The sequence below is a fragment of the Lonchura striata genome, chromosome 1 (genome assembly GCF_046129695.1).
Source record: "Lonchura striata isolate bLonStr1 chromosome 1, bLonStr1.mat, whole genome shotgun sequence".
Taxonomy (NCBI): Eukaryota; Metazoa; Chordata; class Aves; order Passeriformes; family Estrildidae; genus Lonchura; species Lonchura striata.
Window position 1 is genome coordinate 147,950,228 of NC_134603.1, and position 16,783 is coordinate 147,967,010.

Sequence of the window (16,783 nt, forward strand, 5' to 3'; positions counted from 1 at the left end):
TTTGTGTAGTATTTTCAGCCCAAGAAAATTAAAGCAATCTGTTGAATTCTTGACTAGAAATAAAACATGGCAGAAAACCTGTTCCTTTATATTGTTATTCCAAAAAATTTTCTATTTAAAAGGAAAAAAACTGTAGCCTTAAGCTTGTTTTATGGACTTTTGCTTTTCACAGAGTGGTGAATGTGAGGAGGCCAAGAGTCCTCTGCATGGGAAGGGCTAAGAAAGGTCCAGGTGGTTTTTCTTGCCTGCCCATCCCCTGGGACCATGAATCTTCCTTTCTGTTTTTTAAATGTTAAGGTTGGACTCATGATGGTGAACTTTGACATTGAGCTAAATGGGACTTTTAATAGGACCATTAATAGTTGATCCAGACATTAGCAATCACCCAGAAATGACTCTGCAGAGAAGCACTGCACTGGTAGTCACACCTTGGTCTACCTGAACCTGCTCTGCTCCAGTTTCAGCTCAACACCCTGCTGGTTGTTTCATCTGAATTTTCTGCTCAGAGCTGAAACTTGTCAAGGAATATTTATGTGAGCAAATTTTGATGTGAAAAGTGGAATGACACTTCTTTTTTTCATTTTCTGCTAACACTGGCTGAATTGGAACAACTTTTGTTATAAATAATGGATAAGTGTTTTAAGTATGCAAGCGAGTTGTTATACATACATGCATTGCACTCTGTCAAGTAATGTGCAGCATTGAATTGTCACTGTTAAAATGGCCAGTAGCGTTAAAAATTGTCACTGTTAAACATTCATTGAAATATATTTTGTGTTTCTAAAGCATATGCAACATATAACTATATATATATACATATATACATATATACACACATATATACAAAAGATAACAAGATACATAACTCTTTTGATGGACACCAATCTGTTTATTTAAGAGAATATTATTGATAATGGGTTCCTGATGTTCTGCCAAAAAAAAAAATATTTAGGATAGATGATGGTTTTTAATTTCTACAGTTCTAATTCATATAAACTGGGTTTGTTCATACTTCAGAAGCAGAATCATCCTTACACCACACCTTAAAAATCCCTCTCTGTAGCCATGGCATTGTCTGTTGAAATGTTTTACTGTTGAAGTATTTTGGAGGTTGTGTACATGTGTTTCTTACAAGGAAATGCCAGTGGAAACAAAAAAAAAAAAAATAGGATTGGTTGATGCAGCAGGCATTTCCAGGCATATATATATATATATATAAACTATAACGATCTCAAGATGGCATAAGTAAATCTCTGGTGATATCTATTTACTTCTCTTGACAAGGCAGGGAATTTGACTGATTTTTTAGTTGAGACAGCAAAGGCTGTAGAGATGGATCCCATCACAAAGCAAAAAAACTCCAGAGAAATAAAAAAATGTGCATTTCATACATCTCAAACCCCTTAAATACAATTTAAATAGCAGATTTTAGATAATTCCCAAATTGCAGTGTGGTAATTTTAAAGGAAAGTTAAAGGAAAACATACATTTGAGCAGTTGTTTGTTGAAGAAGTGGAAATAAGTCAATACAAGCAGTCATGCAGAAAGAATGTGTTAAAATGCATCCCTAATCTATGCAATGACATAGGTACCTGAGGTCCTGCTGTATAAAATCATTGCTACTCTATCCTTTAATATCACGTGGGCATGGATATAAGAGGTAGATGGTTTAGAGTGGGAAAAGTGACATTGTTTGAGTGAATAAGTTTAAAAAATATACAGTTCTTGATAGGTATTCAAGTATGGCCCAGTTTCCCTCTTAGGGAAACATTCTGTGTTGCTATTTCACTTACAAAGGAATTTTGTGTGTATTTGTTGTACAGAATTAAATACAAACAGAGATGGAAAATTGCTTGATTGTGAGCATGGAGATTTAGCTGCCTCGTACCAAAATCTGTGAGAATGCAAAGGTGCACAGGGAGTGTTGAGCATGGTCTGAATTTCCATCTGCTGGTTTTATTGGCTGGAGCAGTTTGTAAAAGATGTGTGCTCTCAAAATTGCTAGAGATGCAAACAATATTTTAAATTACTCCAGGCAGCAAGGTACTGCATCTGAACAGATTGAAAGCTGAAATGTTGATATCAGAAATTAAATTAATGCACATGAGATTGAAACAATATCTAATTAAAGTTACTTGAAAAATGACTTGAAAATTGAATATGACATAGTATTTAGCGGGCTGTTGCTAGCACAGCAATGTGGCGTTGACTTTTCTGCAACCATTTCCATTCCAGGCCTGGCTGCCAGTTAAATAGAAATTACACATGAAGCAGCTATCTTGTGCCATCACCCTGTAAAGATTGGAGGAGAAAATACCTTCTGCCTGCAGCTTGTGTACTTGTTTCTCACTAATTGCATTGTAAAATGTATTACAGTCACCCTTCTTCTCACGTTATCTGGTCACTTGAGTTGGTCATTCTTGTTCTGAGCTGATGCATTTGGGATATTCCATGTTGTGCTTTTGATTTGCTGTGTATATGCCTGGCACAGTGTGTAGCCATGCCAAAGACAAAGGCACTCTCTTTGAACCATGCTATGAAGAACCTTTCCAAATATTCAAGAGCTCCTTGTAGGGGAGGAGAAAGAGAAGTCCAACTTGAGGTAAATAAATGAAATATTTACTCGTCTTAGAGATACTTGTTAAAAAGCTAAAAACTGTAATAAGCACTGTCTCTCTGGAATTCCCTTTCTCCTTTTCTCTTTCTATCCTCAGAGAGGAAAATAAATGAAATTCTTCTAAATGTGGCTCTTTGAAAGGAGCTTTGCAGCAAGATGATGGAAAGAAAAAAGTGGTTGTAGAATTCATCTGACAGCCTCAATCTGAATTAGTTGCCCTCAATTTATTGACTGGAGGTCCAGTCAATATAGTTAGTGAGTCTAGAGCATGAATTGGCTCATTCCAAAATGGGCAGGTAATAGAGGTCAGGGGAATCATGTACCCATAAATACTTTTCTCCTTACATTCAATTCAATACAACTCAAAGTCAGATACAAACCAAAAATCAAGTTTTCCTGGTGAGTGATGCCATCTTCCCAGGAAACATTATTTTGTATTTAAGGGTGGTTACTTCTTTGGGGAAGGTAAATCCTGCAATAGGTTGGGAGCCAAGCTGGGGAGGCTTCCTGCTGAACCCTTTCCCTGGTTCCCTTTTCTTCACTCGTGCCAGTGTGTGCTCCCATGAGTCAGCTGAGGCTGCAGCTGTGCTAGATAGAAAAGCTCCTTCCAGAAGTGCAATAATGAGGCTGGAGCTCTGCTCAGAGCCCTCCATAACTTGCTCCTTCTAATAACTGATGGATTCCGAGGTTAAACCTGCCAAACCTACGCACTCCAATTCCTGACTGTGCCACTGACAGATAACTTTGCTAAAGGAAATAAACGTTTGCCCTCAGAAAACACATCAGGCCTCCCTGAGGTTATTGAGGAAGAATGAGCAGTGACAATCCCTACCCTGAAACACTCAGTAACACCCTCATCATGCTCTCTAATAGAGCAAAGCCATTAAGTTGTCCCCATTGTAATTTAGATCACAGAAGAGACTTCCACAGATTCTTTCAGGTTAAAATAACTGGTATACAGAGAGTAGGCAAAATTATTCCACTGTAGCTACGTGCTTAATTATATGGAATACTGCATAAATTGTCAAGTGCAAAGAATTATTCTGATAAATTAAAATACTAATTAAATAGGCTATTGCAGAATTTTGAGAACATTATAGGGCTCCGCTTCTTCAGGTAATTTGCATATCCTTCATCTAGTGAATTTAATTTAAAGGCCTCCGTTTTTGTGTGTTTGGAAACCGTTTTTGTTTCAATGGAAGATTAAAAAATGGATTTTTATTTTGCTAGCTGGTTTGAGGGGGGTTTTGTTTGGGCATTTTTTCTTTCTTTTTTTTTTTTTTTTGTTTGTTTGTTTGTTTTTTTTAAATTTTGAATAGCAGTCCTTATTATGCCTCTTTGCTCACAAGTTTGTCAGTTCTCCATTAGTATTATAGGACTTTAAACTGTGACCATAAAAATATAACCTTGATGAAATGTGCAATATATCATGATACCCACAATTGTAATTTCTACTTTCATAAAATTTACAACTGAAACATGAGCTGCTGTATACTGGTATTTGAATAAGAGCTAGCAGTTAGTACACCAAAATATTTTCAAAAATTTGGGCCAATTTTCAGAGAATTAGTAGCCTTTTCTTAATATCTGAATACATTGTCCCACCACTTCTTCCATCTATCTATATTGACTTGGTCTTCTTGTTTCAAATTCTACGTTATAGTCCTGCATAGGAAAGGTTAAGTGGTTGTATTCACCATTCCACAGCTGGAAGCAGCTGCTGGATACGTGGTTACTGCTTCAGCTTCAGCACGGTTTCTGACAGAATTTCTTGACCTTCCTGGGCAGCTTGTGGAGTTCAAGGTTAGCTAAAACTCTCTCCTGCTCACGCCTGTCGGCCGTGCCTCCCTCCACAGCTGACAGAGCCTGGCTTGGCCATTTTCCGGTTATGATTTAATCAATAACACCTCGTGCCTTCATGCCTCCTAATTTTGGCAGGGTTTGTGTTAGCATGGCTGTCAGACCCGTCCTTTGTGTTTCAAGGGGGAAAGCAGGGCTATTAAATAAACCTTTTTTGTTGTTGTTTTTTTAATATCAAAGCTTCGATAATTAATGTCTGCAGGAAACCTATGAAAAGGAGGTCAAATCTGTAATAGTAATTATAAAATTCAGCGATTCAGCACACCCAATATTTTCTATTAACTGTTCATGTGGTAAGAAATTACACAGTGGGATTTAAGCTTTGTTGTTTACTTATAGCCATTTATTTTGCAGCCACTCTGCTGTGCAGTTTTCTTTATCCTAATCTGCCAAAGAATCCTTTGTTGGACCATTCAGTTTCTTTGAAGGAGGCTGTGGAACATTCTCATTTTATAAATATATTTTTGCATTTAGTAGAAATGTGCCTTTAATGTGTTTTCTGGGTGTGAGGTGGTCAGTGTGGTAGCATGACATATATTTTCAAATATTTACTTATTTTTTGGAAATTCATACCACACAAGGCATACAAAACCGCAAAATGTGATCTTAAATTTCATATTTCACTCAGCTTGCCTTCACAGGGTCCCTTTGGCTCTGGGTAGAATAAATATGTTTGTAAATGTATAAATTATGGCTCGGGTGTTAAGTATGTGAGTATTGCATGCAGGTTTTAAGGTGTCATTCAGGAAAAATGCATTTAAACTTTCTTAGGTTGGGATTCCATGTATTCTCTGCTTAATCAGCGTATTAAAAGGATGCAAAAATAAGAGTATCTGGGTCTAAAATGTGTACAGAGCTTTCTTCTTTGTTTGAATTGGGAGCAAAATTCACCCCTTGCAGAAGGCAGTCAGAAAAGTTTTTGTGTTAGAATTGCTAGAGGTGTAACTTCTGGAGCCGTTGCATGTAAAAACTCTTACAAAAATATTTCCATAAGTGGTGGGATGGAGCCTAATGATCTGACTTACCTCTGGAATAAATGTGAGTCATTTGTGTTGCACTTTGGACAAACTCAGTAAAGTATCAGTTCAGAATAATCTTCAAGAAATGTCTGCTGAAATCTGAGCTGTTTTAAATGTTTCAAATGACAACAATTAAAGGGAATTTTTCACAAATGATAAAAAAGTTAATTCCTTTAAGTATTTTCATATAAATTTACAGTGTGCAGTATGTTCCTAGTACTTGCCCTTTCTGATTGGAAGGTTTGCTTCAGGCAACCAAAATTGAGAAGCTGCATCTATCAAATTTTGTTCTTAATCAAAGAAGAGGTAGGTGCCTGCAGATATGTGTAAAATGTGCGGGATGACTCACCACATTAAATGTGCATCCCTTTCCAAAGACAACAGAGAGAACCCAGATGACTCACTTGGATTCCAGGCAGCTGAAGGAAGGAGAGGTTAACAAGGCTGCAAGACTTCATTGCCACTCATAAATAAATCAAGCCGGGTGCCTGGGTTTTGGCCACAAGTCCAACTGACAAAATTTGCATTTGGAAGGTTAAAACCTTCCCATCCAAAATGGGATGGCAGTACCCATACACCCAGCTAGGAATAATCTCATCCTTCTGTTCCCAGAACTGTGGTTGAGCACTGTTTTTTGAGGCTGCTAGCAGTCACAGGCCAAAAGCATATCAGACCTGATATCACATATCAGAGCATAGGTTTAAGAGAATGGGCAATTGTACAACAGTGCTCAAGCCCATGCCTTGAGCGGGTTTGGGTTGCAAGTATAATTGTAATCTTGGTGATTATTACCTTCATTTAACTGATTTATGCTGGGTTGCTTTATTTTAGTTTTTAATGCTTTTAGTGATATGGAGATAAAGAGAAAAAACTATTTTTTTTTAATTGTGCATTGCATCCTGGTGGTGTGAAATAAACTCTTTTACCTGTGAGATAAGAAAAGTCCTGTTGTGAAAAGTCCTACACAATGACAGTGCTGTTCTCATGGTAAATTACTGCTCTGCTCTTCAATGCAAGCAAGTGGGAAGTATCCTCAGAAAAGAACTTTCCAAACAAATTGTGTATCTGTGTTAAATGTGTGTAATATTGTAGAAAATAGAATTAGCTTGGCTTTCTTTCTCACAAAATAATGAGCAATTAATAGCATAAATTGCCTTCAAAAAATTGACTAGCAGAGGTGCTCTCAGGAAAAGATATTCCATAGATGGAATAGGTAGGAACTGTCATGAATTTATTGATGAAGGAAAGAGGGTTGGTGGGAACTGTTGTAAAATCATACATATTCCAGTTTTCCTTTAACTCTCTCAATCTTAATGTTTCCTTACAGCCATAAACAAAGAGAAGCTTGAAAAAACAACTGGACTGAAAATTCTGCAGACTGGTGTGGGGGAGGTAAGTGCCTTTCAGGCATTTTACATTCTCAAAAATATTTTCATTATTGGGATTTTTAAAAGAAATTCTGGAGCTCATGAACGTTTGTGAGCTACCAGTCTCATGGTGCTAAGGGCCTTTTTATGATACAGTTGCATCTGTCAAAATACAATCTGCTGCACAAATAGCACTATATCCCACAGAGAAAAAAAATACCATCCTTATGAGAAAAGTGCAGCCAGTTTTAAAAAATGCAGTTTTTGCTGTGTTGTATCACAGGAAAAAAATCCCCAAAGATGAGCAACGTGACTGAAGTCGTCATATTATTCCCCTTGGTTTTCATGGAGTGCTATCTCATGTAGAACAGTGGAAGTTTGAATTTGGGGTAAAGAATCTTTAGATATTAGAGAGAATCTGACATCTGAATGTCTCACTTATTTTGGATGTAACTTGAAATATAAATAAAACATGTTTCTGTTATTATAGTGATATCACTAAGCAAAAACTCCACTAAGCAGTTCATCATTTATTAATAAACATGATGCTATCTGCTAAGAACCTTGTATGAACTACAGTTGATTGCTAATTCTCGTGCTAATTTTGTGTACACAGTTATCTCTTTTTTTCCCTTTTCATTTAAGTAATTTTCCTAGGGGTGAATGCTTACAAGGCTAGGCAAATGTCTTTTTCTCGTGACTGCATTATTCTCAGTATTAAAAATAATAAATTACTAACTTCTAATATACTGAAGGTATAGGTTGTTTTCTTTCTTTACTGATTTTTGGGGGTTTTATTTCTGATTTTTTATTTTCTGATAATCCTAAGGATTATCCTGCCTAAGGATATCCTGACTTTTTCATGCCTAAGAACTTGACGAGATTTGTGAGATTCACTGTGCAGCTTCATTCACATTACTGAAAGGCTCGGTCTTGAAGAGGTGATAACACTGAGACCTGCTGTGATGCTGAGGGCCAAAGCTGAAAGATTGGGAACTTGGAAACAAAAATAGGTGAAATCATCAGAAGATGGAAGCCATAATCTCTCTTTAACTGATTTATCTGGGAATGTTTCTTATGGGTGCATAACCTTAGAAACTGGGAAGTGCCTGCTGGGGCTGTGCACCTCAGGCTGTGTCCTGACTTGAGGCCAGGCTGAAGTTTGTGGCTGTGCTGTCTGCAGCCCCTGGTTTCTGTTTAATAGCAGGAGAACCAGGACTGGGGTACAGGCTGTGGAAGCCACTCAGTTTAATTTTACCCAACGGGACTCATCCATGCTAATAAAATACCTCCATGTATTTTGTCCAATTCCAGTCATTGAATGGATTCCAGTCTGCTGCGAAATCAGCTGGAGAATGAAATCCCACTTTAGATGCTGACTGTTAAATCAGTTTTTGTATTATATGTGGTCAATGGAAGAAAAATTCCCTTCTGGATAGTTGGAATGCAGGAAGTTTTCACCTGCTAAATGTATAATTAATAGCAATAGGATTGTAGCAATAGGATTGCTGTAACCATGGTAGTCTAGGAATGTTATGGAGCTATAACTTTAAGGACTTCCTAGATTCTAAGACCATCTAACAGAGCATGAAAAATTGAAGAGTTCTTAGGCCAGAGACCTCACCAGCCTGATTCTTGTGTTTAGTTTAGAAAAAGTCACTATAGAATTCACCTTCCATATATTTAGGCTGTTGTAAATTTTTTATAAAAAAACACTGATATAACTTGGATTAATGAAGACTTTGACAGAATTTTGTGCATTACACTCTACCAAATATATATTATTATAAGGCAAAAAGTAATAACTGGCTAACCCAAGCAAAGCTGACATTTTGGCCTAAATACAATCCAGGTTATATCTGAAAGAGGGTGATCAGCAGAGAAAGAACCACGTGGTTTGGACCAAGTAAGGTGATAGAAGAACATGTATGCAGCTGCTTATGTATTTTGTTGGATGTGAATTCTCCCAGCTGTGCAAATTCTCCTTTCTAAATCTTATCAGATATGATTGTGTACCTAATGAATACATTTCTGTGGTCTCACATAAAAAAAAAATAGAGGAGTGCTGTAACCAAGCTTTTTTTTTCTGTTGATACAGTATCAGATTCAGGCTATTTCAGGTTAAATATAAATACGGTAATCCAGTTTTGCAGTTTGTGTTTTATTCACCCTGGTGAATAATTATTATTGAAACTATAGAAAGTATGTATTTTAAGATAATGAAAGAGCTTTTTGTTAAATAAGCATTCTTTTACTTCACACTGGAATTAGGAATGGAATTATATATAATGGTGACAGTAAATCAAAGTCAAGATGCTCTAATCAAAAGTACTTAGAAAAACTTTAGTAGAGAATGAGAAATGACCTTTTTGTTTGGACAGCAGTGAGGTGCATGACAAAGTTAATGGATATTTAATCTTCATGTGCAGGCATGTAAAATAAAAAGGATTGATATGACAAGGCAATTTTCATAACTGAAATACCTCAAGAGATGGTAGTGGCAAATGGAGCCACTGTCCAGACAAATGCAGGAGCCCTCCCAAGCTCAGCAGTAATTCATGTGTGGCTCTGGACAGTGGAATCTGTTTTAGGTGTCGGTCTATGATAACAGGATTTGTGTCTCTGTAAGGAATGTGTGGACACTAGTGACTTCCCAGGCCTTGGCTGTGCTGGAAGGAAACTGTCTTTTCCTCTGTGGAGATGAGAAATGCTTCTCAGAGCTCCTCAATCCATCACTTTCTTTCCCCTATCTCAAGAAAAAACATTTCAAAAGCAACAACAGACTATGAAATTCACACCAAGCTTACTGAGCCATTCAGTCAAGTCCAGGGAGGGCTGATGAATTGCTTTTATGTCACTGCATAAACATGTGCTCTATAGTCATTAACAACATGAGTCTGCAGTCTGCCACAGCTGCAATCCAGTTCATCATCTTTATGTCATGTAAAAGATTTCCACAGCTTGTGATTCTCTCAGCTAGGCCTGAGTTTGCTGCCTTGTGTCAGTGTAGGTAGACTCCGCTTTAGCAGGATTAAAAATGAGTTCCTAAGCTGGGACTTCAGAAGCTGCTCATGTTTCAGGATGTTGATTTAAAAGTTCTGTACACTTTGTGGGAAGGTGTGAATGATAAAATGCAAAGCACTGTCTGGACTCTGGGCAAGCAGAGCTTCTTTCAGGCCATCATAGAACAGATTTTACCAGTATTTCCACCTTACTTTCACCTCAACATTGAACATTTTTAACAGAATATTCAACAGTACAGGGATCCAGAAAGTTAGATTAGAGTTTGCTATAATGTGTATCACTCTTAAAATGAGAATTATTTTGACACTTATCTTGTTTTCAAGAAGGTGATTTTACCAGAAAACCAGAATAATTCTGCTGTAGAACAAAACAGTGCTGAGGTTATAATCTTGACAATCTGTGCATTGCTGTAGCATTGATCATCCCTGGAATTATATTTGCCAAGATGTTTATTTTTTATTTGCAGTTTTCCAGCACCTAAAACAGGAGCTGGAAAAAACTAAAACCAAAAAACCAGTAGAACTCCTCTACAGTATCCATTTGAGATTTGTTGGTCTCATTGTCATGCATGTTTGTGCCAGACAAATCCTTCATGAGCATTTCACATCTTCTTGTTTATTCAGATACAATGAAGCTTTGAGGTATTTTCTTTTGATCTCCTACACATGAAATAAATCTCTGAAGTCCTGAGGTCATCTTCAGCTGTTCAGCTGTGTCTATGAGGGTATGAATGTATGTGTTGTGTTATTTAGATGTCTATTTGCATAATACCATGAAAGACACAATAATGGTAAAAAACTGAAGAGTTAAACAGCATTTAAGCAGGACCCATAACTCTCTTCTCCTCTGCTCCAACTTGATGTGAACAATTACTTGAGTTGAACTTGATGCTTTGAATGGCTGAGCCCTCCTGCAAGATCTTGGGGATAACATTTTGTCTCACATGAAGGGAGAGCCTCTGTAGCAGCTGCACAGCTCCACCTGAACTCCACCACAGCTCCTGAGCTCAGGAATCAGCAGCAGCAGCAGCCCCATCCCACACCAGCATTATTCCAACTGGATTTGTTCCCAGGAGTTTCTCTCCAGCCCAAGGGAGCTCAGCAGACACCATGAGCCACAGCCCTGCACAGGGGTCACCATGCCAGGTATCCCTTCAGCATCCTTTAGGAACATAACTACTTCTAGCTCTCTACATAAGCACCATTGAAGTATTACAGGAACACAGTATTTTTAAGTTCAATTCCATCCTCAGGTTGACTGTGACCAAAATTACTGTGACACGGATAAATGTTTATTCAGCTTTTGGCTGCAATTTGTTTTCAACCACAGTTTCAGAGTAACAAGTCAGGCTCTCCAGTGAGTCAAGAAAATGTTATCCATTTTTGGGGTATAAGAGTCTGTGAGCTGAATAATCAATGAATGAGGCCTGAAACAAACCAAAGGAATGGCACTGTTCCTGTCTCGAACTGGCAAAACAGTACCCACTTCAGAATAAGTTACATTAAATTACCTCTTTCAATTTCCCAGTAAGAATGCACAGAAGAAATTAATCACTGGAATCATAACTTGATTTGTAGGATTTGAATCATGGCTTTCATATGGTAGACATAAAAATTAGAACAGTTTTCTAAAGCAAATGGAAATAACCCAAAATATATGCAGAATGAATGCTTCACCATACCTCTAGATGTCCTAAAATAGAGCAGTGATATTTTGACATGTTTCAGGATATTTTCATTTATAGATATTTTGATAGGTGTAGAATTATGTTGATGTTGCATAAAGTGATGTTACTACAATAAAGAAATCTGTGTTTAAAAATTCTAGTGAAGCTAGAGGACATGATAAGACAGACTTTCCAGTGATGTACAGGCTTCAGAGGCAGGAGTCAGGTTTCTAGCTTCTTACCTTCCTTAATTGTGCCAGATTTTGTCCCTATTGTCCCTATATATCCAGATTTTACCTAGAATGATACTGGCTTGGAAAGCCATAAAAAATTGGAGTGCAGAACTCGACAAATCATTTTCAGTTGTTGTAGAATAATGTATAAACCTTTTTTCTGATCTTTGACTACTAGGTAAAGTGCTAAGTGCTGGATTTTGGCTTATAAAGACCAAGTCAGCCTGGGATCTACTCCAGCTGTCTCTGTTACAGTGACATCTTGGCAAGCCAAAAGCTCCTGACCTGGAGCAGGTACTGCCCAGGGCTATCCAGGGTTGGAAGGGACGCTGAATGCTGTACCAAAGATCACTTAGATGACGTAGGTCTGAGACATGGTGTATGAACAGCAGCTGTGCATGTACAAATACTCGAGTTTTAGCTCAAGACACAGCTGAGTTTTTCCACTTCCATTGAAACCCACCCTTCTTTTACCAGGCTGAAGCCAGGCACAGGCACATGTGAGGCAGACACCTCTGCTCTGCAGGGGAAGCATTCTTAGACCAGAGGGCACCAGGGAGGGCTTTTCCCCCATGCCTGCCTTCAGCATTTTTTTCTTACAAACCCCGTGGCTTAAAGATCAACAAGTTGGTTTATTTTTTCCTGTTATGTGAGACTGGAGCTCCCACAGCCAGCTCTTGCTGTTGGCTTTTGCTGATCACTGTGGCTGTGGTGGTAAGGGGCAGTGTTTGGAGCCACATGCATTATTGTGGATAAAGTGTGGATCAGGTCACAAAGTGGTTCTTTGCCTTAAGGCATGCAAATTTATTTCTAGAAATAAGGGCAATGGCATTAAATAAAAAGCTTTTAGGAGTACAATCCTTGAAATATTCTTGGTGAAGGCACAATGAGAAAGACTTACCTTATCCCACATGCACAAATTACAGATTCTAAAGATGTGTAACCTTTAAAAAACACTAGATTTGTATTTTACATAGAATTCTACTAGAAATATACTACTTATGTGAAATTTTACTAACAGTGAATAATGTCTCACTATTACAGTTTGTAAGTACACCTGAATAGTAAAGTTATGCTAATCAGAAATTAGTCACACAGTAGCATTTAGAAGTAACACTTCAAAAAATTTTAGGAATAAAGCTAAACAGAACATTAAATCTCACCAAACAGAATGATGAAGATCTATGGCTCATTTATTTAAGACCTTGTATGCTTTTGAAAAATGCATTCTAACTAATATTTAGATATAATGTTAATGCTATTTATTAACTATTCATTACAGTGCATAGCCCACTAGAGGGCTGCTTTTCAAGTAAATTGCATCCAGAGTGTTAATAAAAGTGTTAAATGTTTAAAAACAGAAAAATATGCAGCAAAAATATGTGTATCATTTTACCACATTATTTTGTCAACTATCTTCTGCTACTGCATGTTGTATACAGAGCATACTAAGACAATATAAGTCATGACCCCAAATCTACAAACGTTTAGAATATGCTTAGCTTTAAGTATATAGTTAGGCATTCCTTTTAAGCTGCTGCTAAGTTTAGAGTTAAAGATATGCCTGGATGCTCCTGAGACTGTCTTCTGTCACATATCACACCGTCTCTGGTTGTGGAAGGGCAAAGTTCCAATGTTTATCCCCTGTATTTGATTTGAATATTGCATAGCAGAGGTATTTTGACATCTGAATGACAGGTCACAGCTTCAGTTTGGAAATCATGTGTCAGTAGTAATTTCTTTTCTTGTGCTCTGATTGTGACAACACCCTCCATCTTCTTTACAAATTTTTAAAGAACAAGACAAGGAAATGAGGATATTATAATGTAAAGAAAAATATAGCAAACCTGATTTTCAGAGACAGATATCAGTCTATACTGATTTATGTTTTCCTCCTGAAACAGTATATAAAGCACAAGTATTCAAGTGTCACATTGGTTCATGAGTTCCTTTACAGTAGCACTGTGTGATTTAAAGGAGCAGAAGTGCCAAGTGATGTGGCAGTTGCCATGGCAACTACAGCAATTCAATTTTTATTCAGTATCATGTAAAATGAAACAAGATATGGTTTGCCTTGTGGCTTCAGGAACTTATGCATCCTACCAGTGTTGTTCCTTTTTTCTCTTTTTTAAAATTGTGCTGGTTAAAACGTAGCATGTGTTTGTTTTAAGGATTTATCTCAGGTTTAGGCTGTGTCATGCCATTGTTTTTAAAGCAGAGTTTCCCTTACAAACCATTATAAATCTTCAGAGAGAAGAGATTTAGATACTAGCACTGGCTACATCGAGCAAACTGCAGGGTAATTCTCTTTAAGAATCAATGCTATTATTCACCTTAACTGTGATTTGGCAGCCTGCACTCAATATATTAATAAAGAATCTTTAAATAGGAGAACATGATTGTTTGTACTAGATATCTTACTGATTCATGAAATTCAGCAACCTCCTTCTACCAGCAGACAGATTATTATGACTCAAAGGAAAACAAAATCTTGGGTGGTGTAATGGGTCAGCTGGGGAGGCTGCAGATTAAATTCTTTTAAAGTGTCTGAAGTTTGAGGGATAGAGATGGTCAGAAATTGTAAAGAAGGGAGAATGCTCCATCTCCACAGCTAGGAGCTTGATCCTGTCAGGAACACGTGGATTTCAAGCAATCTCAAACACATATTTAACTATTTAAGGAGAGGAAGAAGTGGCAGATCCCAGTCTCTCAGCCCTCTCTCTAGAAGACCCTGGCCAGGAAATGCTCCCACATAGGTCAACATGGAAATGAACCTGTCAGGACCTCTGTTCTGGGTTTGTAAGCACGGAGAATAAGGGTTCTAAGATTCAAACTCTTAAGTCATCCAACTTTCCAATAGGAATCCTTGACATCAGGGGCCCAGAGCTGGTAAAATGAACAGGAACAGGACCAGAGCCTATCGTGGTCCCACGTTTGTCTGTACTGTCAAGTTGTTGTCAGTCACTCACATTGTGTCCTGTGCCAGTTAGGACTCTTGGGCTGTTTGCTTCTCCATCTAAGCAAGATCCTTTCCAGGGACCATTCACATCAGGCAGCTTCACTGTGGTCACCTTTGGAGCATGGGTGTAAAGGCATGTTAAAATTAAAGAATAATAAAATTAAAACTTCAGCTGTGGGTTAAAAGAATTGTGTCATTTATTGTAGGGTTTTCAGTACTAAGCTTTAGGTACTTCAGTAAAACTTGAGATCTTTGCTTTCTGGGAAGGCTTGATAGCACATTCTTATTGATCCTTCTCAGAACTGCTTTGCACTTGTACATCACTAAGTTTCCACCCTCAAATGCAACATGGCTGTAGTGTCCATCACTTCAAACTACTTCAGAATGCAAGGCTTTATCTGTTATACATATTAAAGCAAATTTTTGTCAGAAATCTTTAAGCAAGCTTCTAAATTTAAATGTGATGATTCCTAATAAATGAGTTTGTTGGAGCTTGGTTTTTTTCTTTTTTGAATTAATCAGCAAATTTATCCTGATGAGATAGCTTTAAGATCTAGCTGAGAAAAATGTTGGAGTTGCTTTGACTAAGCATAGTCTTGTGTGCACTTTGGTTTCAAAGGGAAATGTTGTGGAGTTGTTTTGCAATAAGAATGCAAACATACTTCACTGAATTACTAACTCAAAGTTTCTGTAGAAACAGCAATGAAGTGGCTCCTGAACTGCAGCATGTCCCCAGCAGGTTTCCACTTTCACTTTGGAACATGTAGGTGTCTCTGATTTGCATTACTGGGCATTAGGCACAAGGAGATAACAGATAGATGAGGAGAGACCTGGAACAGTGCAGCTCCTGCAAAACACCCATTTATTTCAGTGAAGAATGAAATGTACTGTACTGCACAGGCAGACCTGAGCACAGCCAGGCCTGGAGACAGCTCCGGGGTCAGCGTGGCTGCTTTTAGTGCCGTGCAGAGATTGGAGGGAGGGACTTTGTGTGACCTGAGCAGAGCAAGAGGGTGAGTGCACCTTTGACAAGGCACAGGGACGTGATTCTGTGCCCCAGAAAAGTGACCTGGCCCAGGAATGCCCAGGGCCACTGTGGCTGGCAACAGCTCACTGTGCACTTGCTCTCACAAAGGGGTGCCACTGTGCAAACTGTCTGTCTGTCTGTCTGGTTCTTTACCTTTAGCAGGGAATGACTTCATTTTACAAATGTCACTGCTGGTTTCATGACATGGATTTCACTTGATTGTTAAACTGTTCATTTACAGATCTTTACTAAGTGAATGCAAACAAATTCTGGTCCTCAAAGCTCTGCTAATGCACAATGTTTGAATTTTAATTTCCAGTCCATCTTAGATTATGGTGATGAAAAACAATATTTAATCCCTCGTTAACACATGAATAAGCGGAAACTGTCATTTCCCACCAAACAATAATGGGATTATCTCAAGAACTGTCAGTTTATGTGAAAACATTATGTTGCCCAAATTTTCATAAAAATTAGCAGTGGGTAATATTCAAGATCAGAGCAATGGAAAGAGGGAAATCTGCATTCATGGTAATAAATATTCATATTTGTCTGCTCAGGAGATGAAAATCTAATCAAGGGGCTATTGATGCACTGGCTTTTTTTTTCTTCTTCTTCTTTTTTTTTTTTTTTTAACCAAGATGTTTCATCTAAATTGGGTTTGATATGGAAATTAGTCTTACTCCAAGTCCTCCAGGCCATGAGCATGCTGGGATAACACTGGAGGTGTCCGGTACATCAGATGTTGCTGCTGGCATCTGCTTCTACAGACAACAAACACAATAAAATTAAATAAAAAATTGACAACATCTCAAGGGTCAAGCTCCCAGTGGCTTAGGGTGTTGTGGCGGGTTTTTCCCCCTTAAACATTTTAATTCTATCCCAGTTAAATCCTCAGTACTGTAGGGTTAAAATGGTTGGCATTTTTTGCTTTTGTTGACAATTACCATAAATCAGAAGACACTCTGCATGAAGCTTAATGAAATATGTATGATACAAAAATGGGAAGAT

The 16,783-nt window shown here is 37.9% G+C and overlaps 1 protein-coding gene across 1 annotated transcript in view; it reads left to right on the top strand.

The window, feature by feature from the left end:
- The window catches only part of PTPRN2 (protein tyrosine phosphatase receptor type N2), a 636,037-nt gene that overhangs the window by 393,531 nt on the left and 225,723 nt on the right, over positions 1-16,783 (top strand). Inside the window, exon 12 of the mRNA XM_077789214.1 lies at positions 6,824-6,888. Within this exon, the coding sequence (XP_077645340.1) occupies positions 6,824-6,888 (65 nt within the window). The remainder of the gene's footprint in view (positions 1-6,823; positions 6,889-16,783) is intronic.